General features: G+C 44.7%; 1 protein-coding gene across 1 annotated transcript in view; it reads right to left on the minus strand.

The window, feature by feature from the left end:
- The window catches only part of SORCS2 (sortilin related VPS10 domain containing receptor 2), an 896,202-nt gene that overhangs the window by 12,759 nt on the left and 857,690 nt on the right, over nt 1–25,753 (minus strand). Inside the window, exons 20-23 of the mRNA XM_044280630.1 lie at nt 18,818–18,951; nt 18,464–18,587; nt 7,729–7,841; nt 4,739–4,864 (exon numbers count right to left, since the gene is read on the minus strand). Of these exons, the coding sequence (XP_044136565.1) occupies nt 4,739–4,864; nt 7,729–7,841; nt 18,464–18,587; nt 18,818–18,951 (497 nt within the window). The remainder of the gene's footprint in view (nt 1–4,738; nt 4,865–7,728; nt 7,842–18,463; nt 18,588–18,817; nt 18,952–25,753) is intronic.

The raw sequence follows: 25,753 nt of genomic DNA on the forward strand, positions 1-25,753 counted from the left end.
GCTGGCCGTGTGCATTCCGCAAAATGCGGAACGCACACGGCCAGTAGCAGTGTTTTGCGGATCCGCAATTTGCGAACCGCAAAACACTTATGGTCGCGTGAATGTACCCTTACTGTAAAGTCGGCTGATTGTTACATTATAAAAAGGAATGAAACCCATCAGCTAACATTTTAATTAAATTGATATTTTCCAGGCTTTCAATTTAAAACGTATCTGCTAAATGCAAAAATGCGAAAACAACAACAGAAGCAGAAAATGTAAAATTAAAAAATAAAGAGAGAGAAAATAACCAATTCCCATTGTTATTTTGAAAGTTGACGCTACATACATATTTATAACATTCTTAATTCATTATTTAGCATCTTTCAATAAATCTACCGTCACACAATGGAAATAAAAAAGATCGTCGCAATCACGAGGGTCTGCAAAGCAAAGCGGTAATCCCTCCATTCATTCATCTTTCTGCAGATAAGGAAATGATTACCTGAAACAATATCGCAGCGGCGGTGAATTATTAATGCTTTCCACTAACTGCAGCATCATTATACAATCAAAATATAATTACGATGGGATCAGATAAAAACAAAGCTTCAAATGGATTCATCCCGTTATCAACAACAAGCGCTCAATTAATCTTCACAACAAAGGATTGTAACGAGTACAGTATACACATGAGAGCGCCGTTTGCATATATTATTCCAGCCTAAGTATTAATGGCTCGTGTCAGCATTTAATTTACTTGTACCCGCCGGCAGCTTTCAGCCTCACAACAATACATTTTGGGGGTCATTTATTAAGCAGAAATGCGCCTAAATTAGGCGTATTTCTGGCGCAGATTGTGGGCCGGCAGGCCCGTCTCATTTACCATTTTCTAGGTCTGTTTCAGGCGTAGAAAATGGTCTAACTGTAAGAAAGCGAGGAAGCCGTCTTAGATTTAGAAGTGGCGGAGAATCTGCCGAAGTTATGGAGAGGCCGGCGGCTCTTCAAAACTTCGGCGGATCCACCGTCAGGTTAGGGGTTTAGTAAGTCCGGCGCCTTAATAAATGTGCCCATTTGTGTCCATTTTGTCAAATTTTTCAAAAAAATGTGACTTATGTCCAAATTTATTCTACACTAATCAAATATGTTCCAATTGGCCTAAAAATTGGGATATGACACGACACTCTGAGGTCTCATAGGACTACTTTCTATTCATTATATCTTTTCTAAAAAAGAAAATGTATTAATTTTTGCTCCCCCCCTTTAAACCTCTTCCGGACATGCACCGTACATTTATGGCACAGCCGGCAAAGAATTCCGGACGAGCACCGTCAAAGCCCCAAGAAGCTGCGCTCCCTCGATCAGCGGCAGGGGCCATGCTGTATCCGCCAGAATCACCGGAAAAGCAGATGCCGGCGTATTAACCCCTTAAGTGCTGGGGTCAATGCAGATCGACGCATATAAGGGTTTTGGAGAGGGAGGGGGCTCCCTCTCTGACCACATAGCCCCCTGTGCTGCAATGAAAGGGGGCCGATAGCTGCTAAGGCAGCCCGACACCTTATGCAGGAGCCCTATGAAGCCCAGGCTAGGTCCAATAGGCACATTGTCAGTACAATGTAGTACAATACCGCTACAATGTTTCTGTAAACTGCAGAATCAGTGTAATCCATATTGAGGTTTGTTCGGCTGTTAACCCTTGCTGTGTTACAAAGGAAAAAAATGATTAAAATGGAAAATCTACAAGACTTTTTAATCCCATTTTGCTTTCATTTCTGTGGAACACCTAAAGGGTTAACACCTTTTTTAAAAATTAGTTTTGAAAATGTTCTTGAAATTTGCTTTTCAAGTTCTAAGCTTTCTAACGTGCTAAAAAAAAATAAAACAAGATTTACAAAATGATGCCAACATAAAGTAGACATATGGGGAATGTTAGTGAATAACTGTTTTATGAGGTACCGCTATCTGTCTTAGGCCTCATGCACACGACCGTTCCGTTTTTTGAGGTCTGCAAATTGCGGATCCGCAAAACACGGAAGCCGCCCGTGTGCCTTCCGCAATTTGCGGAACAGAACAGGCGGCCCATTGTAGAAATGGCTATTCTTGTCCGCAAAACGAACAAGAATAGGACATGTTATATTTTTTGGGCGGGGCTATTTAACGGAGCAACGGATGCGGACAGCACACAGAGTGCTGTCTGTATCTTTTGCGGCCCCATTGAAGTAAATGGGTCCGCACCCGAGCCACAAAAACTGCGGCTCGGATACGGACCAGAACGGTCGTGTGCATGAGGCCTAAAAAGCTGAGAAATTCTAATTTTGCATTTTTATTTTTATTTTTCCAAAATTGTCCATATATGTTGGATTTTTTAAATAAATAAAGGTGAAATATATAGACTCAAATTTACCACTAACGTGAAGTACAATGTGTCGAGAGAAAACAATCTCAGAATGGCCTGGAACAGTAAGTAGATCCAATAAAGTAATAATAATAGTAGATCCAATAAAACAGTAAGTATGGATCCGGTGAGTAGATGTGTGTCTGTCTGTGTTGGGCTACTGGTAGTAGTAGTGGTGGCTGTGTAGGGGAGATGGTAGTGGAAGCAGGGGGATTAGCAGCAAGGAGTGCCTTCTGCAGCAGCCATACGGTACGGAACATGACGGTAGGCAGGCAGACAGCGGCAGTGGCATGATGGAGCACCGTCAGCAATGGTAGATCTATTGATCGGCCTCAGCCAGAGAAAAGTAAAAATTATCACAGACCAACGCCTGATTTATTCAAAAGTGATGTTTTGGACACTGGCACAGGACACCTTGGTCTATTTGGGTGTGACGATGCCACCTCTCTGAGATGACATAGGAGGCTGAACTAGACAGTACGGAGAGGGCATACTGGGCCAGTTCCGGCCACTGTTCCAATCTGCCTGCCCAGAAGTCCATGGAGCATCTGTTCTTATGGCTCTATGATGTGCCATTCCTTTATTATTCCTGCTATAATTTATGAATGACTTACCAGCAGTTTGCAATGAAGGTCCAGCTGGGTGTTGCCAGTTGGGGGGGTGTCCCTGTCACGGAAAGTGACAATGCAGGGCACCCCCCAACTGGCATACTGCTAGAAATTCATTCATAACTTCTAGCAGGAATAATAAAGGAATGGCACAACATAGAGTCATAAGAATAGATGCTCCAGAATGGTTATTACATGGGGGATGCAAGTAGTTGCTAAAAGACACGTCAGGAGAGGAGACAGCTCCTCGTTAACACTTAGACAACTGGAAAAATGAGAACATATTTTTTTTTTTGAAAGGATATAAAGAGGACAGGAATAAGGAAAGTTTAGGCCTCTTTCACACGGGCGTTCCGGATTTGCTCCGGATGTGTCACATGTGCATTGTGGGAAAACCGCGCGAGTAGGTACGCAATTGCAGTCAGTTTTAACTACGATTGCGCTCCGATGTTCAGTTTTTTCCACGCGAGTGCATTGCGTTTTGCACGAGCATCAGAAAAAAATTATTGTGGTACCCAGGCCCGAACCCGGACTTCTTCACTGAATTTCGGGTTTGGGTTAGGTGTTCTATTCATTTTACTATTTTCCCTTATAACATGGTAATAAAGGAAAATAGTAGCATTCTGAATACAGAATGTTTACAAAAATGTGGATTAAGGGGTTCAATTTTTTTTTTTTAATGAACTCACCTCATCCTCTTGTTCGTGCAGCCGGCATCGTCTGCTTTCTTCTTCTTTCAGGACCTGCAAAAGGACCTTTGATGACGTCATCTATCTTCATTCAGCAGGACCTGCGCTGACGTCACCACGTGGTGAGCGCGATTACGTCATCAAAGGTCCTTTTGCAGGTCCTGAAAGAAGAAGAAAGAAGACGATGCTGGCTGCCCGAAGTAGATGAGGTGAGTTAATTTTTTTAATTTTTTTAACCCCTCAATCCACATTTTACTAAGCATTCTGTATTAAGAATCCTATTATTTTCCTTTATTACCATGTTATAAGGGAAAATAATACAGTGAAGTTACTTTAATGGAGTCCAGGGTTGCTTTCATCCCTATAATCTCCTGGCAACCATGCGTGAAAATCGCACCGCATCCGCACTTGCTTGTGAATTTCACGCAGACCCATTCATTTCTATGGGGCCTGCGTTGCATGAAAAATGCAGAATATAGAATATGCTGTGATTTTCACGCAACGCACAAGTGATGCGTGCAAATCACCGCTCATCTGAACAGCCCCATTGAAATGAATGGGTCCGGATTCAGTGCGGGTGCAGTGCGTTCACCTCACGCATCGCAACCACGCGGAATACTCGCCCGTGTGAAAGGGGCCTTAGAGACATGTTCTCTCGTGGTGCACTAAGGAGGGGGATAGAACAAACTCGCTCTGTCTGGCATACAGGGAATGAGGGTGTTTAACTATACTAACATAACATCCCCGTGTTATATGTCCGGCTTGCTTTATTGAGGACGATTCCATGTTCTGGCCACAGACTGCTCGCTTCCCCTCCGTCGCCCCATGATTCACCAATATTTCATTGAAGAGCAATTTAATATCTGCTCGCCGGCAGTTTTAATGCATTGGGCGCCAGGGAGAAGGGAAGCAGCAGGATTTACAGGCCAGGAAATATTCATGTCATAAAAGTGTCCATGTAACAAACTGTGATATTCTCCCGAGGTCTGTCCTTCTGCCCGGTCAGTGATGAGTGGAGGCTTCGCGGGACAGTGGACTGATTTACAGCTAGCGCCTCTATACTGTACCTTGTCAGTGGGAACGCTCCTCTTCCTCCTTAGTTGATTTGATGGCGGTAGTAGGTATAAGTCAGCCGTGGTCGGTAAGCCTGGCTTCACCACTGTCACAAGAGTTTGCCGAGGAATGTTAGTTTCCTGCAAATAAAAAATAAATAAAAAAAAAGTCATGTGGATTACATTTCCATCATATACGTAGAAGGGCAAGTGTGAAAAGGGCGTATTTTTGGTGGCAGGTAGGACATAGTTACAGAAATGTTGTATGGATGGTAGTGAGTTTGACGCAATTACTACATTTCTGCATATATCCGCCAAATACTGTTAGCTAAAGTAGAAAAGAACATGGAGCATTGAAATAAAGGGCAGCAGCAACATGCAAAGGTATTAAAGGGGTTGTCCCATGAAAAATATTCTACATTTTTCAAACCAGGCCCTGGATCTGAATATTTTTGTAATTTCATGTGATTAAAAATGTACAGCGCCACCTGCTGTTTGCTTTTTTTCTAATTTCTCTGTCCTGCTCCCTGAGATGGAAGCACGCGCTCAGTTCTATCCTTCAACTACCGCCAGCTGCAGCAGAAAGGACCTGCCCCCTAAGCTGCCAGCTGTAGTAGGAAGGACATGCCCCCTAAGCTGCCAGCTGTAGTAGGAAGGACCTGCCCCCTAAGCTGCCAGCTGTAGTAGGAAGGACCTGCCCCCTAAGCTGCCAGCTGTAGTAGGAAGGACATGCCCCCTAAGCTGCCAGCTGTAGCAGCGCAACTGGAGCAGTGAATGGGGAGATCTCTGGATCCATGTGAGGTACAGGGCTGGTTCTAGCTTTGTTAGAAAGAGATTGTCATGTCCTATATGATGTCTGAACTTTCATTAGTCTTGGGAGAACCCCTTTAAAAGCTTCTGTTTGGAAGATTGGAGTCTGTGATGGTTTAAAACTTCTACAGGGCTGATTCCCGCACAGTATATCTTCTGACAATAATGAAAACCGACCTGTAACTCACATCTTTGGAGACGAGAATCGCACATTTTTTTAATCAAATTTCCAAATAAACATTAGTCCAGCCGGTTTAGCGGAGCAGATCTGCCAAGGCAGCGAAATCTGCATATCAATCATGTGGCTGGTTTATATCTGGGGCACAAAACCAAATAATAAAGTCTCACATAATGAAACTTCCTCATCATCTGTCAATATGTACTGCCGGGAAGAATATGAAGCCCCGGCTGGTGTACGCCCGCAGCAGGAAATATGTGATATCGGGTCCAGGATGAATATTTATCCCTTCTGTAATGTCATTTCATTATTTTATAACGGGAGGTTACAAATTAGACTTCCTGCTCGTGGCGCGGCCTGTACGTTCACAGGGTATTAATGGGTCTGTGATACGCACTTTATGTGCCTCCATAGTGGGGCGCTGTATTCTCATCTAGAAGCAGGGTCGGACCGGGGTTCCTTGGGCCAACCAGAGAAAATTATTCTTGGGGCCCAACCTCCCATATCATCAATAGTCTAATAGGGTTTGACACTAAGAAACAGATACTATTGGCAATTTATTGTCTCCGAAGACAGCTCCAAATGTTTCTTCTCCTGGACCTTTGGCGCCCACTATGGTATCGGAGCCTGGCCCACCGGAGGGTTCTCCGGTGGGCCAGTCCCACACTGTCTAGAAGCAATACCAGCTTTGGTAATGGCTCTGAAACATCTAGGAGCACAGTGTACAGAGGATTTGGAGCTCAATATCAGAAAGAAAAAACTCTGACCCCGATATAAACAGGATATGAAGTCATCAGCAGAGAATTTTGGAGCTGAAAACAATAGAATGGTCAAAGCTGGACTTTTATCTATTTCAAGATGTCTGTTTGCTGCGAGTTAGGGCTCATGCACACGAACATATTTTTTGTCTGTGTCCGCTTTTTTGCAGCCCGTATACAGAACCATTCATTTCAATGGGTCCGCAAAAAAATGGAAATGACTCCGTGTGCATTCCGTATTCGTATGTCCGCAAGTCCGTTCCGCCAAAAAAATAGAACATGTCCTATTCTTGTCCATTTTGTGGACAAGAAAAGGCATTGTTACAATGGATCTGCAAAAAATACGGACGGAACACGCATGTCATCTTTTGCGGATCACAAAATACATACGGTCGTGTGCATGAGCCCTTAACGGGAGCATGCATGTGTATATCCAGGGGATGATAACTTGCACAGATCTATTACTGAGTGTTTGCTACAGCTGTATCCAATCTAGGTGAATACATTGTCAGCTCTCTCATGTATTGATAGTTTGCTACAATGTATCAGTGCAGGCAAAATACATCAGCCTAGAGTCGAGAGGATTGTCTACACTGGATCAATCTAAAATTGTAACCTTTCCATCCTGGGGTGCACCACCAATGAGGCCTGGTGAGGCGATCGCCTCAGGAAGCATAATATAAGGCAAGAGGGGGCAGCGGAAGGGCCATGGGCAATGAGCGATTTCATTGTGGCGAATGGGGTCAGGTTAAGAAATTGGCATTGGGGGGGACACTGTTTCAGTTTTCGCCTCAGGCAGCAGAAAGGCTAGGCGCACCCCTGCTTTCCATATATGAGGTTTCAGTCTCTGGATGCCGACAACAAGCAGAGATCCTGAAAATGGTAAGGACCTGAAAAGTCATGCTTTGTTGTACGTGTTGTGCTTCCACTGCCAGCTATGAGCAGGGACGATCAGCACTCGGATGCGTCAGTAAAAGAGGGGGACGCAATGGATGTAACTCTACGAGGCCGGACTATGGCTCTGGTATGGCTTCATTTGATCCTTTTCAGGTGATTATCTTGACAGTTACAGTTACAGACAACTGAGTGAATCATGGAAGCTCCTCTGCTATTATAACATACCAACATTAGATTTCAGATATAAAAAGACATGGGGCCAAATATGCTCAACACAAAAACTGGGAAGGGGTCGAGTGGTCTGGAAGAGAATTGAAACGTTGCCGTCATTTTGCTGAGACTTGATCTATATCCCCGTATACCTTTGCAAGGAGTCGTGTTACTATTTGTCCAATGTCTTCTCTCCACTCTGGGATGTTGGGATTATACATGTCCAGGTGTCTGCTGAACGTAAGTGGAAGAACCTGGTATTCATCTGAAAGATATTACATTCATAAAGAGCCATGAGACAGAAAACGTTCAGGTCGGAAAGAAAACGAAGTCAACTGAGACAAACGTTGGTTGGTGGCCCCAGTAGACGTGTTACATTTTCACTCACAAAATTGTGATAGTAACTGCCTAATTGTCAACAGTGATGATTTTCACTACAGATGAGCGAACCGAATCTCACGAAGTGTAAGTCGATCCGAATTTCAGGATAAATTCGATTCGCCTAATTTCCTCGTGCTTCGTGTCAGCGAATCGATTTAACCTGAAATAGTATAAAAAACAAAACATTCAAACTGACCGCCTCCATTTGCTCGCGACGGGCCGGCCGCCGCCATCTTGCTTGAAGATCTCGGCCGAAATCCCATCCGGTGCGAGATTAAATCATCACGCTGGCCGGCGTGATGACATCATACGTCACCACGTCAGCCGGTGTGATGACGTAATCTCGCGTTGCACGGGATTTCGGCCGAGATCTTCAAGCAAGATAGCAGCAGCCGGCCCGTCGCGAGCAAATGGAGGCGGTCAGTTTGATTTAGTAAGTTTGAATTATTGTTAATTTTACACTCAGATGTCGCGATCATGTAGGAACGTGGCATCTGAGGGGTACAATGACAGGAGCGGCGCTATCGCAGCTCCCTGTCATTGCACCCGCTACTTACAAAAAAATACGCTTCGTGACGAAGTAATTAGTTACAAAGCGAATTGTTTTGTAAAATTCGGCAAAGCAGCCGAATACAATTTTCAATACATTCGCTCATCTCATCTTTTCACCTTTCCTCTAAGGGTCCATTCACACGTCCGTATGTGTTTTGCGGATCCGCACACTTTGCGGATTTGACTTAACAGGGTTTTTTCTGGTACAAATTGGGGACATTCCTGAGTGGATCGGGGAAGCTGGTCATATTCCAAGGGATTGAAACAGTGCAACTCTTCTCCATGGGTTACAGTATCGGTCAAAAGTTTGCCATACTTTTTCATTCCATATGTTTTTTTCTTTCTACATTGTAGGTTCATATTGAAGACATGAACATTATGAAGGAACACGTATGGAATTAAGTAGTTTTATATTTTAGCTTTTTCCAGTAGTCTCCTTTTGATGACAGCTTTGCACACTCTTGGCATTCTCTCAATCAGCTTCACCTGGGATGGTTTTCAGTTAACAGGTATGCCTTGTCAAGAGTTAATTTGTGGAATTTCTTGCCTTCATAATGTGTTTGAGAGCTTCAGTTGTGTGCTGCAGAAGTAGTTCTGGTACACAGTACCATATAGTGTTTAGTCCTATTCTACTACAGTTCTAATCCATATCATGGCAAAAACCACTCAACCAAGAGAAACGACAATCCATCATTACTCTAAGACATGAAGGTCAGTCAATGCAGAATATTTCCAGAACTTTGAAGTGCAGTCATAAAAACCATCAAATGTTATGATGGAACTGGCTTTCATGAGGACTGCCACAGCAAAGGAATACCAAGAGTTACCTCTGCTGCAGAGGAAAAGTTCATTACAGTTACGGTACCAGCCTCAGAAACCGAAAATTAGCAGCACCTCAAATTTTCACAGAGCACCTCAATGTTTCACAGAGATCAAGTGACAGACACATCTCAACATCTACTGTTCAGAGGAGACTTCAAGAATTGGTCATACTGCTGCAAAGAAACCACTACTGAGGAAAAACAAGAACTTGTTAGGTTAAGAAACACAAGGAATGGACATTAGATCATTGGAAATCTGTACTTTGGTCTGATGAGTCAAAATTTGAGATTTTTGGATCCAACCTCCATGTCTTTGTGAGACGAAGAAAAGGTGAGCTGATGGTTTCTCCATGTGAAGCCTGGAGGAGAAGGTGTGATGATGTGGGGGTGCTTTACAGTAACACTGTTGGTGATTTATTCAAAACTCAAGGCACACTAAACCAGCATGGCTACCTCAGCATTCAGCTGCGACATGCCTTCTTATCTGGTTTTCAACAGGCTAAAGACCCCAAACCCACACACCTGTCCAAGAAGGAGAGTATCAAATAACATGGCCTCCAGAATCAACACTTCTGGGAAGTGCCTCAAGACTATTGGAAAACCATTGCAGGTGACGACCTCATAAAGCTGATGGAGACAATGCCAAGAGCGTGCAAATGTGTCGTCAAAGCAAAAGGGGCGAATCTAAAATATAAAACAGATTCTAGTTGGCTCAAAACTTTTTTGTTTATACTTGTTCCTTCATCATGTTCATGTCTTCTATATGAATCTACAATGTAGATAAAAAAAAAAAAAAAAAAATGGAATGAAAAGTTTAGGTATCAGACATAGCACATAGACAAGATTGTACAATTTAGTGAAAAAACTGACTCATTTTCAAAAGTCATAAACTCTGATATAATAGCAGAGATAATAGAACCAGTGCACATCTGATACATGTGTGATATTCCCTGGTGGCCCAGTGGCAAAAACACAAAGAGTCCAGTGGGAAAAAAAGGTCACAACATTAACAACTAATATACATATACACAAAGCAGTGACAGGGGGCAAGTTGGCAATGCGAGTATTAGGACAGTGCCTGAAGTCCATGACCAGAGGGACGGAGCATGGTGTCTGATCTGCAGGTAACAGGTTATAGAGCAGAAGGAGCTGAGCAGATTGATATATATTGTAGAAAAGATTCAGCATAACCTGTATTTTATTTAAAGGGTTTTCGAAGACTTTAAAGGGGTTGTCCAGGCTTTTTCTATTGATGACCTATCCTTTCCTTTCTATGGCAAAGCAGCTGCGGACAGGTAGAGAGAAGGGAGATGGCACATGCACACGCCGTCTACTCATACAGCCGGGTGTCGGACCCCCGCCAATCTGATATTGATGACCTATCCTGAGGATAGGTCATCAATAGAAAAAGCCCGGACAACCCCTTCAATACTGATGACCTAACCTCTAGTCATCAGTATCTGATCGGTGGGGTTCCGACACCCGGCACCCCTGCCGATCAGCTGTATGAGAAGGCAGTGGCGCTTGCAGTAGCGCCATAGGCGTGCGCACGGGGTGTGCCGGGGGTGCCTGGGCACACCCTAATCATCACCTCCGTGCTGCACTGCCATCTGCCAACTCCTGATGCGATCCTTCACTAGTGGTCTGAAGCCTATGAGACAGTAGAGCGCTAGAATGGATTTGCTCTAGGGAGGTATGATGTCGGGAAAGAGGCGGAGTCTCGTCATACAGGGGGCGGGGCCTCAAGATATGCCGGATATTGGAGAGAGGAGCATAAGCCATAGGTAAGTCTGTGGAGGAGAAGAGTGACTGTTATATGGACTTGGGGGGCTTTTTGCAGGGGCTGAAGGGAGGAGGAATAATCATTGTACACTGGAGACTGTTAGAGGGGTCTGAAGAGAGGGGGGTGAAGTGATATTATTTACAAGGGGACTGTATGCTGGAGAGGCTAAAGGCAGAGAGAGTGATGTATTTTACATGGGACTGTATGCTGGAGGGGCTAAAGGCAGAGAGAGTGATGTATTTTACATGGGACTGTATGCTGGAGGGGCTAAAGGCAGAGAGAGTGATGTATTTTACATGGGACTGTATGCTGGAGGGGCTGAAGGCCGGGGGAGGTTTGTATTTTACATGGGACTGTATTTTGGAGGGGCTGAAGGCGGGGCGTGATGTATTTTACATGGGACTGTATGCTGAAGGAGCTCAAGGCAGGCAGCGAAGAGAGGAAGGGTGATATTATTTACATGGGACTGTATGTTGGAGGGGCTGAAGGCAAGGAGTGATGTATTTTACATGGGACTGTATGCTGGAGGGGCTGAAGAGCGCCATAATTATTACTATTCTGGTCCATTCACACGTCCGTAGTGTTTTGCGGATCCGCAATACACCCGGCCGGCACCCCCATAGAACAGCCTATTTTTCTCCACAGCTGCGGACAAGAATAGCACATGTTCTATTTTTTTCCAGAGCCACGGACCGGAAGTTCGGCAGGCCGCTCCGGAAATGCGGATGCGAAGAGCACACTGTGTGCTTTCCGCATCCATTCAGTCCCCATAGAGAATGCATGGGCCCGCACCCATTCCACACAATAACGGAATGGATGCAGACACATTTTGCGGACGTGTGAATGGAGCCTAATACAGAGGGGGCCATTATAATATTAAAGGGAACCTGTCACCAGGATTTTGTGCATAGAGCTGGGGACATGGGCTGCTAGATGGCCACTAGCACATCCGCAATACCCAGTCCCCAGAGCTCTCTGCGCTTTTATTGTGTTAAAAAACAGTTTTGATCCATATGCAAATGACCTGATATGAGTCAAGCGGAAAGGAGCCCAGCACCGCCCCGCGTCCTCCGAATCTCCTCCTTGCTGGCTGACGTCACAGAGCTGGAGCGCCGAAATCTCGCGATGCGCGTATTTGTGTGTGTGTGTGTGTATATATATACATACATACATACATACATACATACACACGCGCGTGTTTGTGCTTTAGGGTGCACACCCTAATGCAATAGGCTGCGCACGCCTATGAGTAGCGCCGCGGCCTTATCACGGCTTTCCCTAGGTCGAGTGACGACGCGTTCATCGGTCACGTGGCCTAGGCACAGCTCAGCTTTATAGAAGTGAATGAGGGTTAAGCTGCAATACCAAGCACAGCCACTATACAATGTACGGCGCTGTGCTTGGTGAGCAGGGAAAAGGCTGTGGTGCTCACAGGAGCGCTGGTGCCTTCTCAACAGCTGATCGGCGGGGGTCCCAGGTGTCGGACCCCCACCGATCAGATACTGATGACCTCTCCTGAGGAAAGGTCATCAGTATTAGGCTAGGTGTACACGACGACATGTGTCGCGTGACAGAGGGCACAACTACACTACACTCCTGAGGAAAGGTCATCAGTATTAGGCCTCATGCACACGACCGTTGTGTGCATCCGTGGCCGTTGTGCCGTTTTCAGTTTTTTTTCGCGGACCCATTGACTTTTTAATGGGTCCGTGGAAAAATCTGAAAATGCACCGTTTTGCAGCCGAGGCCGTGATCGGTGTATCCTGTCCGTCAAAAAAATATGACCTGTCCTATTTTTTTGACGGACAACGGTTCACGGACCCATTCAAGTCAATGGGTCCGTGAAAGAACACGGATGCACACAAGATTGGCATCCGTGTCCGTGATCCGTGGCTGTAGGTTGCTTTCATACAGACGGATCCGAAGATCCGTCTGCATAAAAGCTTTTTCAGATCTAAGTTTTCACTTAGTGAAAACTCATATCCGACAGTATATTCTAACACAGAGGCGTTCCCATGGTGATGGGGACGCTTCTAGTTAGAATACACTACAAACTTTGTACAAGACTGCCCCCTGCTGCCTGGCAGCACCCGATCTCTTACAGGGGGATATGATAGCACAATTAACCCCTTCAGGTGCGGCACCTGAAGGGGTTAATTGTACTATCATATCCCCCTGTAAGAGATCAGGGCTGCCAGGCAGCAGGGGGCAGACCCCCCCCTCCCCAGTTTGAATATCGTTGGTGGCACAGTGTGCGCCCCCCATCGGGCCCCCTTCCTCCCTCTAGTGTAATAAATCGTTGGTGGCACAGTGTGCGCCCCCCATCGGGCCCCCCCTTCCTCCCTCTATTGTTATAAATCGTTGGTGGCACAGTGTGCACCCCCCATCGGCCCCCCTCCCTCTATAGCAGTAACAACATTGGTGGCAGTGTGCGGCCTCCCATCTCCCCCCCCCGATCATTGGTGGCAGCGGAGTTCCGATCGGAGTCCCAGTTTAATCGCTGGGGCTCCGATCGGTAACCATGGCAACCAGGAAGCTACTGCAGCCCTGGTTGCCATGGTTACTTAGCAATAGTACAACAGTAGAAGATTCATACTTACCTGCTTGCTGCTGCTATGTCTGTGACCGGCCGGGAGCTCCTCCTACTGGTAAGTGACAGTTCATTTAGCAATGCGCCGCACAGACCTGTCACTTACCAGTAGGTGGAGCTCCCGGCCGGACACAGACATCGCAGCAGCAAGCAGGTAACTATGAATCTTCTACTATTGTACTATTGCTAAGTAACCATGGCAACCAGGACTGCAGTAGCGTCCTGGTTGCCATGGTTACCGATTGGAGCCCCAGTGATTAAACTGGGACTCCAATCGGAACTCCGCTGCCACCAATGATCGGGGGGGGGGGGGGGGGGGAGATGGGAGGCCGCACACTGGCCACCAATGTTGTTATTGCTATAGAGGGAGGGGGGCCGATGGGGGGCGCACACTGTGCCACCAACGATTTATAACAATAGAGGGAGGAAGGGGGGGCCCGATGGGGGGCGCACACTGTGCCACCAACGATTTATTACACTAGAGGGAGGAAGGGGGGTCCGATGGGGGGCGCACACTGTGCCACCAATGATTTATTACACTAGAGGAAGGAAGGGGGGCCCGATGGGGGGCGCACACTGTGCCACCAACGATATACAAACTGGGGAGGGGGGGTCTGCCCCCTGCTGCCTGGCAGCCCTGATCTCTTACAGGGGGATATGATAGTACAATTAACCCCTTCAGGTGCCGCACCTGAAGGGGTTAATTGTGCTATCATATCCCCCTGTAAGAGATCGGGTGCTGCCAGGCAGCAGGGGGCAGTCTTGTACAAAGTTTGTAGTGTATTCTAACTAGAAGCGTCCCCATCACCATGGAAACGCCTCTGTGTTAGAATATACTGTCGGATCTGAGTTTCACAATGTAGCTCATATCCGATAGTATATTCTAACATAGAGGCGTTCCCATGGTGATGGGGACGCTTCAAGTTAAAATATACCATCAGATTGGAGAAAACTCCAATCCGATGGTATAAAAGAACTCCAGACTTTACATTGAAAGTCAATGGGGACGGATCTGTTTGAAATGGCACCATATTGTGTCAACGTCAAACGGATCCATCCCCATTGACTTGCATTGTAATTCAGGACGGATCCGTTTGGCTCCGCACGGCCAGGCGGACACCAAAACGACTTTTTTTTCATGTCCGTGGATCCTCCAAAAATCAAGGAAGACCCACGGACGAAAAAACGGTCACGGATCACGGACCTACGGACCCCGTTTTGCGGACCGTGAAAATAAACTGTCGTGTGCATGAGGCCTTAGGCTAGGTCAGTGGTGGCGAACCTATGGCACGGGTGCCAGAGGCGGCACTCAGAGCCCTCTCTGTGGGCACCTGCGCCCTGGGAAAAGTCAATGGTGTACCAATATGCCTTAGACTTTTCCTGCCATTCATCAGCGCAGGCGCACTATGAACAGCACACGCAGCGCACTGAATGTAGGCAGGTTATTATAGATAAATTACATGGAAGACATACTATATTGGTATTCATTGCCATTGCAGTGTTGGCGATAAATAAGTGGGTGGTAGGGTTGCAGTTTGGGCACTCGGTCTCTAAAAGGTTCACCATCACTGGGCTAGGTCTACATGACAACATTTGTTGCGCGACATTTTGTCGCACCAATGTCGCGTGACAATTTTTATAATGGTAGTCTATGGTGTCGCACTGCGACATGCGACATGCTGCGACTGCGACAGTCGCAAAAAATCAATTTGAGATGTATTTTTCCACGACTGTCACGTCGCAGTGCGACACCATAGACTACCATTATAAAAATTGTTGCGCAACATTAATGTCGCGCAACACATGTTGCAGTGTAGTTGTGCCCTGTGTCGCGCGACGTCGTGTAGACCTAGCCTTACAGTCTCAGAGAAGCCCTTTAAATCTCTGATCTTTGTATACTTAGGGGTCCAGTGTCCGGTCCCACATAAATAGATGTCAATCATTAATTCGGACACCTACAGGACTCTTAGGCATAGAACGAGCAGAGATTTAAGTGAGTAGAATACAAGTTCTACTGAATATTTTTCTACAAAACTATTTATCAATCCACTCAGCTCATCCTGCTGTATAGTAGTTAGTAAGTGACCCACGAAGCACAGGGCCATTTAATTACGGTAGCCCTCATCCAGTAATGATCTGCTATGATAAATTCAAGAACTGTATGATTTTTCATTCTATGTTATGGTTTGAACATTTTATATAAGAGATTATTATTGCAGTTATGTACCAGTATATTACATGTGACCCTTGTTCTATTTCGCCCCCAAGGCTAACACAAGATCATTCATTCCAATAGACAATATGAATTACTGCTGTATCCTCATACATGACATATAGAATCTCCAACCAAAGGCTCAAAAAAGTCTGCTGCTGGCACTAAGGATATGTATTGTGAGTACAGGACAATACTGGTAACCATGGAAACACTATACGAACTGCAACAACAGTCTCCATGGTTACAGACTGTCCATACACGATCATATTTTTCCAACATGTCTGACAACTATCAGCAGCAGCAGCAGCATACTTGTATAAATGTATAGGGGACTTCTGAACATGATTTTACATATATATATATATATATATATGTATATCTATTTTTTTTTTTGGGCATTATAGATAATGTGATTACTCTTCCTGTTATTTATTATTTATGAACTTTAAAACTGCAAGGCGCTTGCTTTTTATATGTACAGGTCATAGACATTAGATTGTCCTCTGATCTGTTCTGACAATATGGTGAGTATGGGGGAAACCTGTGTACCCATGACATCTGAATCAACATGTTCTCTCACTTCAGCAAGTGGCGTGTATCATGTAGAGAAAGTTAATACAAGGCACTTACTAATGTATTGTGACTATCCATATTGCTTCCTTTGATGGCTGGATTTATTTTCCATCACCGTATACACTGTTCGTTTCCACGGTTACGACCACCCTGCAATCCAGCAGCGGTGGACGTGCTTGCACACTATAGGAAAAAGCATCAGCCTATGTACACTCCCGCGGTCCTGGCCACTAGAGAGGCCAGCGCTTTTTGTTCTAGTGTGCAAGCACGACCACCACTGATGGATTGCAGGGTGGTCGTAACCATGGATACAAGCAGTGTATAATGAGATGGAAAAGTGAATCCAGCCAGCAAAGGAGGCGATATGGACAGTCACAATACATTAGTAAGTGTCTTGTATTAACTTTCTCTACATGATGTGAGACAAACCCTTTAACCCCTTTGGCAAAGAAGCAATAGATCCTCCAGCACTCGATAAAAGTCCAAATGTTTATTATCACGCCTCTAAAAGCATCAAAGTTCAACCCAATAGAATCTTACACATTTCAAACAAGTTCTTTTTGATTGTTTGAAATGCGTTTGCTATGATTAAGAACATGTATTTGATTGTTCAAAATGCATAAGTGTCTTTTGGCTGGGTCTGTGATGTTTTTCCAGATGTGATAACCATTCAGGGGGACATTTATGAAATCAGATATGTCCGTTTTGTGGCTTAAAAAAGTCGCAAATCATGGCGATTGCTCTGTTTTTTGCGACATTTGATCAAAATTTGCGCCACTTTTTTAAAAGTAGTCTATGTTTAAGAGCTGAAAGTCAGATTAGACCTGGATTATGGCACATTTATAATGTGCAATTTTTTCAAAAGTCGCAAAAAAGTTGCATCCCATGCCAAGCAACCCCCTGGTGTACTTTTACACATAAAGGTGTAAACCACATTGCACTGCTAGGATATGCCCCCATTGTCTGATAGGTGCTGGTCCCACCGCTGTCTCCTGTCTCCGAAAGTGGTGGAGAGCGCACTGTGCATGCGTAGCTGCCCTCCATTCATATGTATGGGGCCGCCGAAAATAGCTGGCTTCGCTATATCCGTCGAGCCCTTAGAAGTGAATGGGAGCGGTGGCCGGTCATGCGCGGTGCGCTCCCATCCACTTCTATGGGGAGAGAGCTTGGTGGTGGCCGGATCGGAGTCCTCGAGCCACCACTTAGCGGGGCTCCGTTCCCAATATAGCTGCGGGTCCCAGCTGTAGGATCTGCACCTATAAGACAATGGGGGCATATCCTAGCGATATTCTCCCCATTGTCTTAGACCCTTTAAGGTCCACCAGTACATAAATTTGGTGCAGGCACACAAAGCAAAGACAGGCTTAAAACTAACACAAAAATAACTGCAAATGATAAATCCCCCTTGGATTTTTATCAATTGCTGGAGGATCTGTCGCTTCTTCACAAACTACGTTATTCCTACTCTCATTATTGGTGAGATTTTTATTTTGTCGCCGTCCTTCACTCCTCTGTGTTCTCCCAGTTTGCAAATTTTGCAGCAGATTTAACCCTTTAAACCCCAAACCTGTGTGCATACTACTGGGTTTTGCTTGTGGTGGGCTTGTGCTTATACCCAGCAGCCAACCTGAACAAGAAGAGCCGCAGCTTAATCCTCTAATTCCAGGGTAATATGATTTCAGTCTACCTCAGACGGTCAATAACTAGTTTAAATACACTACTTTCTCTCATCATGGCTGTGCCTGAGTGGTAAAGAGCTAAAAAGAGAAGCTAAAAAGCCAAGACAAAGAGAAACCAAAAGACAGGTAAGTAGTACACAAGTTCAGGTGAAATAGTTCAGGTGATAATATTAATAGCCTACATAATCTTCAATAATTTTTTCAACTTTTTAATAATAATGTGTTATTGAGTGGTAACATCTGACTATTTATGGTGAGCGTCTTGCAATATAAAACAAATGATGGTTTCTCACCGAACACTCTGACGACCTTAGAGTCTTGCAACATAGAGTTCCAGTATAAGACCTGCACCGTCACCCTGTACTCTCCGGCCTCAGCAAATCGGGTCACGAGGTAGTTGTCCAAAGTCAGGAACGGCTATAATTAACACATGAAAATTAAATAAAGGGGGGGGGGGGGAATTGCAGAAATATTGACACCCTCTATTATAGCAATGTTACACTATGTTACACAATTCCTATTTCTGATATTTTCAGTTCAGCTTTACAGGACCAAGCTAAACGAGAACTAAACCGTTAGCAGTAATGACCTTCAGGATCAATCTGTGTTAAAATGCTCGACTACAACACAAAAAAAAAAGCTTGTACCTGCAGGTTATCTCCAATCCACCAGTAGTAGACAGACAGATTCACATTGCTTGGCTGTATAACAGCTGACAAATTCACTTCTTGGTTTCTTCCGGCGACTGGCACCACTTCAAGATGTACGGCCTGGAGAGGAGCTGAGAAAGAATTCACATTTTGTTTTATTCCAGATCACCATAAAACCATCACAAATAGCTGCCACAAAAATAAACAGTCCTTACAGTACGTAATATCCTTAAAGGGTGGCTGTTAGTAGTTTTGACCATGCTAGTCTGCTGACAGCACCACGTATGGAAAGAGCAGTACAAACTTACCTTGTGGAAAGCTTTTATGATCAGGAGTAGTGTGAATATGAAGTTTTATTCTGCCAGACTCTGCTCCTGCAAGTGCCCTGGATGCAGATCTTAACTATGAAGTGCTGTCTGCATTGAGTTGCTTCATGACCCCTCCCCTCTGCTCTGGGTGACAGCTATAGCATCCAACCAGTAGACCACCACAGCTGTCACTCAGAGCAGAGGGAATGAGACAGCTGAATGCAGAAAGGACTTCACTGTGAAGCTCCACCTGCAGGGGACTTGATGGAGCAGAACCTGGCAGAATAAAACTTCAAGTTCTCACTTTTCCTAATGATAAGAGCTCCACAAAAGCTATGATTGTACTGCTCTCCCCAGCAACTACCTAGTGCTGTTAGCAGTTTAGTATGGTCAAAACTGCTGACAGGCTCCCTTTAAGTAAACACTGCCATAGCGTCCTCTTCAGTGTTTACCTAAATGCCATCTCCTTTGTAGCAGCAGTGCTGAGTAATTACTGCAACTGCTTGTTCTGTTCACTTGAACGGGATGAACATTTGTAATTACACCGATCTGCGCTACAAGCTAGACGGATTGCAGTTAAATACTGAAAAGGACATAGGGGGAGATTTATCAAGACCGGCACTTTCTGCACTGGTCCTGATATTCCCCACGCTGCCAGCAGCCCATGTGCCTGAACTGAAATGTACGAGAGCTCAGAGCGGCCATACATTTCTGGCTTCATTTGCTCCAGAAAACGGTGAAAATGTATATACGTCTGTTGAGGTGGCTGGCCACGCTCCCTTTGTAAATGGATTTTTTTTTAAAAGTTGCATATAAAAATACTTTTCTGGCGCAGACTGAATGATAAATCTCCCCCGTAATGCTTGCAGAAGCGCCATGACCCCTTCATACAGCTGATTGGTGGGAGTTTTGGGAGCTAAACTCCCGTCAATCTGATATTGATGAACAATTCTGACCATAGGTCGTCAATATCCTGCACTCCCCAACCCATTTAAGAAATGTAATGTACACTAGACTCCTCTAAGCATATCCACCTAAAGACTTCTTGCGAAAGGTTCCTTCTCAATTTCATCTTAGAGCTTCGCATTACTGGGAATTCCTAACTCTTTTCATGTGTCTCTCTCTCAAGTCTGTGGTTCTCAACCACTTCTCCAAGAAGTCTTCCAGTATTTCAACTCCTCCCCCTGGTCCTGATGCCAAGTATGGAGTCAACAAGATCCTTAAAAGCTATGAATACCTTCAGAGGCAATTTTTTTTTATTAAAAAGGTTTAACAGTTTTTCCTCTGCAGCTTTCAGTTTGCTTGACAGTGAATCCATCAGGGAGCTGCTCTGATAGCTCAATCTGTGGCAGTTGTCTCTGAACTCCTGACAGCTCATAAGCACTCACTTAAAGGGAACCTGTCACCTGGATTTTGGGTATAGAGCTGAGGACATGGGCTGCTAGATTGCAGCTAGCACATCCGCAATATCCAGTCCCCATAGCTCTGTGTGCTTTTATTGTGTAAAAAAAAACGATTTTATATATATGTAAATGAGGCAAGTAAGAAGCCCAAGGAGCTGTTACTAACGTTTCTGGAGCCCAGCCACGCCCACTGTGAAGGAGCCCAGCACCGCCCCGCATCGTCCGAATCTCCTCCTTGCTCCCCGACGTCACAAAGCTAGAGCGCCATCATCTCCTCGCGATACCCGAGCTTGCCAATGCGCAGTGTCGGCATAGTGTTCTTTCCCTGTGCTGACATCAGACTCAGGAAACGAACTGTGCATGCGCTAGCTCACGCATTGCGAGATTACGGCGCTCAGGCTTTGTGACGTCGGGGAGCAAGGAGGAGATTCGGAGGATGAGGGGCGGTGCTGGGCTCCTTCACAGTGGGCGTGGCTAGGCTCAGAGTCAGAGAATGCTGGACTCATCTCTGAAGCATGGAGGAGACAGGACTCATCTAAGGTTCATTTACATATATAAATTCGTTTTTTTTACACAATAAAAGCACAGAGAGCTATGGGGACTGGATATTGCGGATGTGCTAGCGGCCATCTAGCAGCCCATGTCCTCAGCTCTATACACAAAATCCTGGTGACAGGTTCCCTTTAAGCCATATTCTTATCAGTTTAATAAGAATATAGCTGTAATTAGTGTTAATGGGCTGTCAGGAGTTCAGAGATAAGGGCTATAAAAGGAACTGTCAGAGCAGCTCCCTGGCAGATTATCTGTAAATCAGAACGTAAGATAGTCTCCAAACATAAAGAAAGTGAAGGCTATAGTAAAATGCAATGGTACAAAAATGTCTCTGAAGATGTTGATAGCCTTTAAATTGCCCCTGTACTTTGGGAAAGCTTAGACTTTCTACTGAGTCCATCTCGCTTCTGTCTCATGCAATAAGAATTTCCGTTCCATATTCTTGATTTTGACTTAGTTTGTCCTCTGATCTCCTCTACCTATCTACTGTTTGTCCTGACCTCCTGCCTGACTACAGTTATACTAGAACACTGCCCTGACTTTTGATTGTCTTGCTTCATCTTCTGACTACTGATTTTGTTCTGTATCCTGGTGTCATCTGCATTATTCTACCGTAGTCAGCCATTACTAAAGGAGTCTACCTCTGGGGCTTTCAACCTGGGATTCCCAGTAGCAGCATCCAGATTAAAAATTGAATTCTGCGGAATCATTTACACTTTACTTCTGGGTTTAGCCCTAAGCCAAATCTGTTGCAATCCAGTAGGTCCACATGATCTCCAATAAGGACACAGTTTTTCTAACAAAGAGTTTCAAACTATTTAAACACAGAGCCAAATGATAAGATTATGCCTGTCTACAGCCACCACTAGAGGGAGCTTAGGAGCTTACTGCATACTGAGTTGATACTGAGTGTGTGACACTGAAAGGTGCTCAACTCAGTTATAGTTCTGATTAGGTTCTGCAAAAAACCAGGCAGGTAGGAATAACAAGATTCAAGAAAGCTTTACTCCAGAGAGGATTATTTCTGAGACTAGTGGTCTCATGGGGCTGCTTCACATGTATGGTTCAGACAGGACTGGCTAATTCAGCTCAGTGCTAATAACCCTCTGTACCGCTCTGTACCGCTCTGTCTTCCAGATTTGTACTGCGTTGTAACACTTCTCCAAACCCCCTTCACCAAGTCTAATTTTGTCGACTCACTGTCCAGGACTTTGGCGCGGACCCTGCCACTTGCCAGCCTCCTGTCTGCGTGGCTTCAGCATACGTCACACACAATTTGGAAACAACATTTCATACCAGTTCCTTACTGCAGATCCGCCTCTTAGGGCATCACTAATAGAGTTTTAAGCCACTAGAAGTTCCCACTCTCATAGGCGACTGAATACAATTAGGTCCCAGGTGGAAAACCACCATCTTAAACCTCCAATCAGCATTACTTCACATTCTTTATAAAGACACAGACAAAACAGAAAATGGGAATAAGTACAATCGAAATGCAAAAGGCATTAATTTATTACATCAAAAACAGTTTGTCCCCATATTTTGTATGCACAGAGCTCCCCCTAGAGGTGGCTGCAGATGAGAGGAAATCTTTGCCTTTATGAAGCATGGTACAGGATCTGATTCTGTGTGTAGCTCCAACCCCAGTAAAGGTAATACTATTAAATTAATCAGTAGAGTATTTGGCATAAGAAACACATGTTGATTAAAGGAGGACATTTATTTTACAGAGATGACTTGTGGGGATATCCATTTCTTGATTTTATTATAAAAATATGAAAATTCTCTAATCCCTGCAATATTTATGTCATGCCATCCGTTTGAACGCCGAGCTCATTAATATAGGATTCTGCATGTTCCAGGCTTCAGCTCCACTTTAAGTAAACCGTTCAAGAAACACAAGTGATTAAGAGCATCTAGTGATGTCATCCTGAAATCTATTACCATTCATCACAAACTCTTTCCATATGGTTTGTATAACCTTATAATGGCCGGATAGAAACCACGTCCGTACGTATCCTGTGCCGTCATGCTGCTACAGATAACCATTCAGTTTTAATTGTTCAGTAATTATTTTCTATGAATATCATATTTAGGCTCCATTCACATGTCCGCATTTCCGATCCCCCAAAAAATCGAACATGTCCTATTCTTGTCCACAATAGCGGACAAGAATAGGCATATTCTATTAGTGCCAGCGATGTGGGGTCCACAAAATGCGGAACGCAAATTGCCGGTGTCCGTGTTTTGCAGATCTACAAAACACGCACGGATGTGTGAATGGACCCTTAAAGGGGTTATCCTATGACTAGTGTCATAAAATCACACATAATCTACTACATGACAACCTCTTTCTAACAAAGCTACAACCAGCCCTGTACCTCACATGGATCCAGAGATCTCCCCATTCATTGCTCTGCTAGATTTATATCACTCGCAGAGTTCTGTAGGAACCGTATCTTATTCCCCGGCTAGACCAACTCTCCAGAGGGAAACTCAGGAACCAGATATTCTTTTTCTGTGAGAACAACTTAATCCTGCCTCAAGAAAACACTTGAGAGACAGGACAGCAGCGTGATCAGTGAAACAGAGCTTTACAGACACTGCTGCAAGGTTAGGGACAACAGGTCAGACACCACCACCTACCTAAGCCATCACTAGGCACGGCAAAAGTTAAGCATGTACTCAGTGGCGTAACTAGAACTGAATAGGCCCTGCAGCACACTTTTGAATGTCTTGCCCCCTGGCAACTTTCTCCTCCTGTGCAATCCTCACTCCTGTGGCTAGTCAAGATAGCTTTTTCAGACTAGGTCAGGCAGCCGCTCCGTCCATTTCCATTTCCTTCATATATATACTGTATATACTGTCACTGTATATAATGTCATTGTTTAATACTGTTGAGGGTGCGCTGACAATAAAATCTTTCAATCCTCCTCCTGGTTGGGCCCCTTCTGAGTTAGGGACCCGCAGCAGCTGCTTCCCCTGCTTCTATTATAGCTACTCTATTTCCTGTACTACAGTGGACACCTAAATCCACAAGTGCTTGCTGGCACCAACCTATTGCCATCCAGTCAGCCACCATACCTCTTCATCTGGTGCCAGACTGCACTTTGTATTTACTGCTGCTATATTTTGCACAGTAAGTAAAGAGAGACTGTTATCCGTTTACTACTGGCCTGATTCTTCTACATATTCACTGCACCAAACCCCAAGGAGCGATGGCCTGAGAGAGTAGAAAGTGACAAAACATCTCATCAGGGCCACTACCACTCTCATCCTCTACACTGGCTCCTCAAGGGCCCATTGCAAATATAGTGCCCCTACAGGGAAAAAAATGATATTGCAGGGTGCTCACTGTAGGTTGTATTAAAGGGATGTGTTCTCCTTCACTTTGTGGGGCCCCGTTCTGGAGATAAAAGCGGGTGTCAGGGGTGGGACCCGCACCTATCTGACATATCGCTAGGATATACCACAAATCTTGAGATGGGAAAACTGCTTAAAGTGCACTGAGGATGGGTCCAAGCCACTTGCTTAACAAGGCCAAGTTCCTGCATAGTCGTCTCGCCTGGCCCTGTTGGCGGGACAATACGTTTTACAAGACCCTGGACCACCAGAGAGATAACCTTGGTTGTACCATTAACCACATTAGTTATGAAGCACTGAAAATATCACAGAATTTCCGGGGCCCAGGTACTAATTGCTGCACTAACTACCAGGGACCATTTGCTAAAATACTCAGACCACCAGGGATAACCACCCTGCCACAACATAAGTACATTTCAAGCTCTGCTATGCATTTCTACACAGTGCATCCAAGCTTATGTAATAACAAAGCATTCTGAGTTGTATCCCATGGTATAAAGATGGATTACTCTGAGCCTAGCAATAATAATACCGTAATATCACATTTACAGCATCACCCAATATATATAAAAAAAAGAAATTAAATATGTTCATGAGCCGAAATATTTATCGAGGAATGTACTAACATATGCTTTGATTTAATGTCCTTCTGCGTTCAGTTGTGGATTAAATAACACAGATGTAATTTGCTGGCACAACTCCGATGCGACGCGGCCAACAATAGAATCCCACTCCCAGTAATGATTTGGCCGGTCGCAGAATATATTCACACAATTACTCACTTTGAGGATGTTTATGATATTTTACGTCCACATTGAAAATCATCTCATTAAGTGTCTTCCAGTAAAGCAGGGGCTTCGGTGTATCCCTCTGGTTTAGGCAGCGGCGCACGCCATTTGTACGTACCTAGTGGCGGGGCTGTTAGACGCTGCATTTAATAACCTTCATTACATTTTCATTGTAACACTATAGGGCGGTAGAGATAAGACTGGACTCGCAGGTCCACCGGGGGCATGCAAATAATACGCAGAAAATATTTCCTGCCATTGGACTGGATAATTGCCTCAGGGTATCACAAAATTATGATGTTTGCCTAGATAAAAATTGTAATTTTATTTAGATTTTTCGGCGCAGAGGAAACACTTTCTGAGTTGTGATAAAATTGCCGTCATTTTCCGCTGCGGTGAGAATTTTGTCTTATTGTCGAGGAGTTTTTCTCCAACAAGAAAATGACAAATTCACGTATAAACATCTTCCCTATTAGAGATCTCGTCCGCCCCTTCATTTCCCCGGACGATGCTATGTTA

This window comes from Bufo gargarizans, chromosome 1, assembly GCF_014858855.1.
Source record: "Bufo gargarizans isolate SCDJY-AF-19 chromosome 1, ASM1485885v1, whole genome shotgun sequence".
Classification (NCBI taxonomy): domain Eukaryota; kingdom Metazoa; phylum Chordata; class Amphibia; order Anura; family Bufonidae; genus Bufo; species Bufo gargarizans.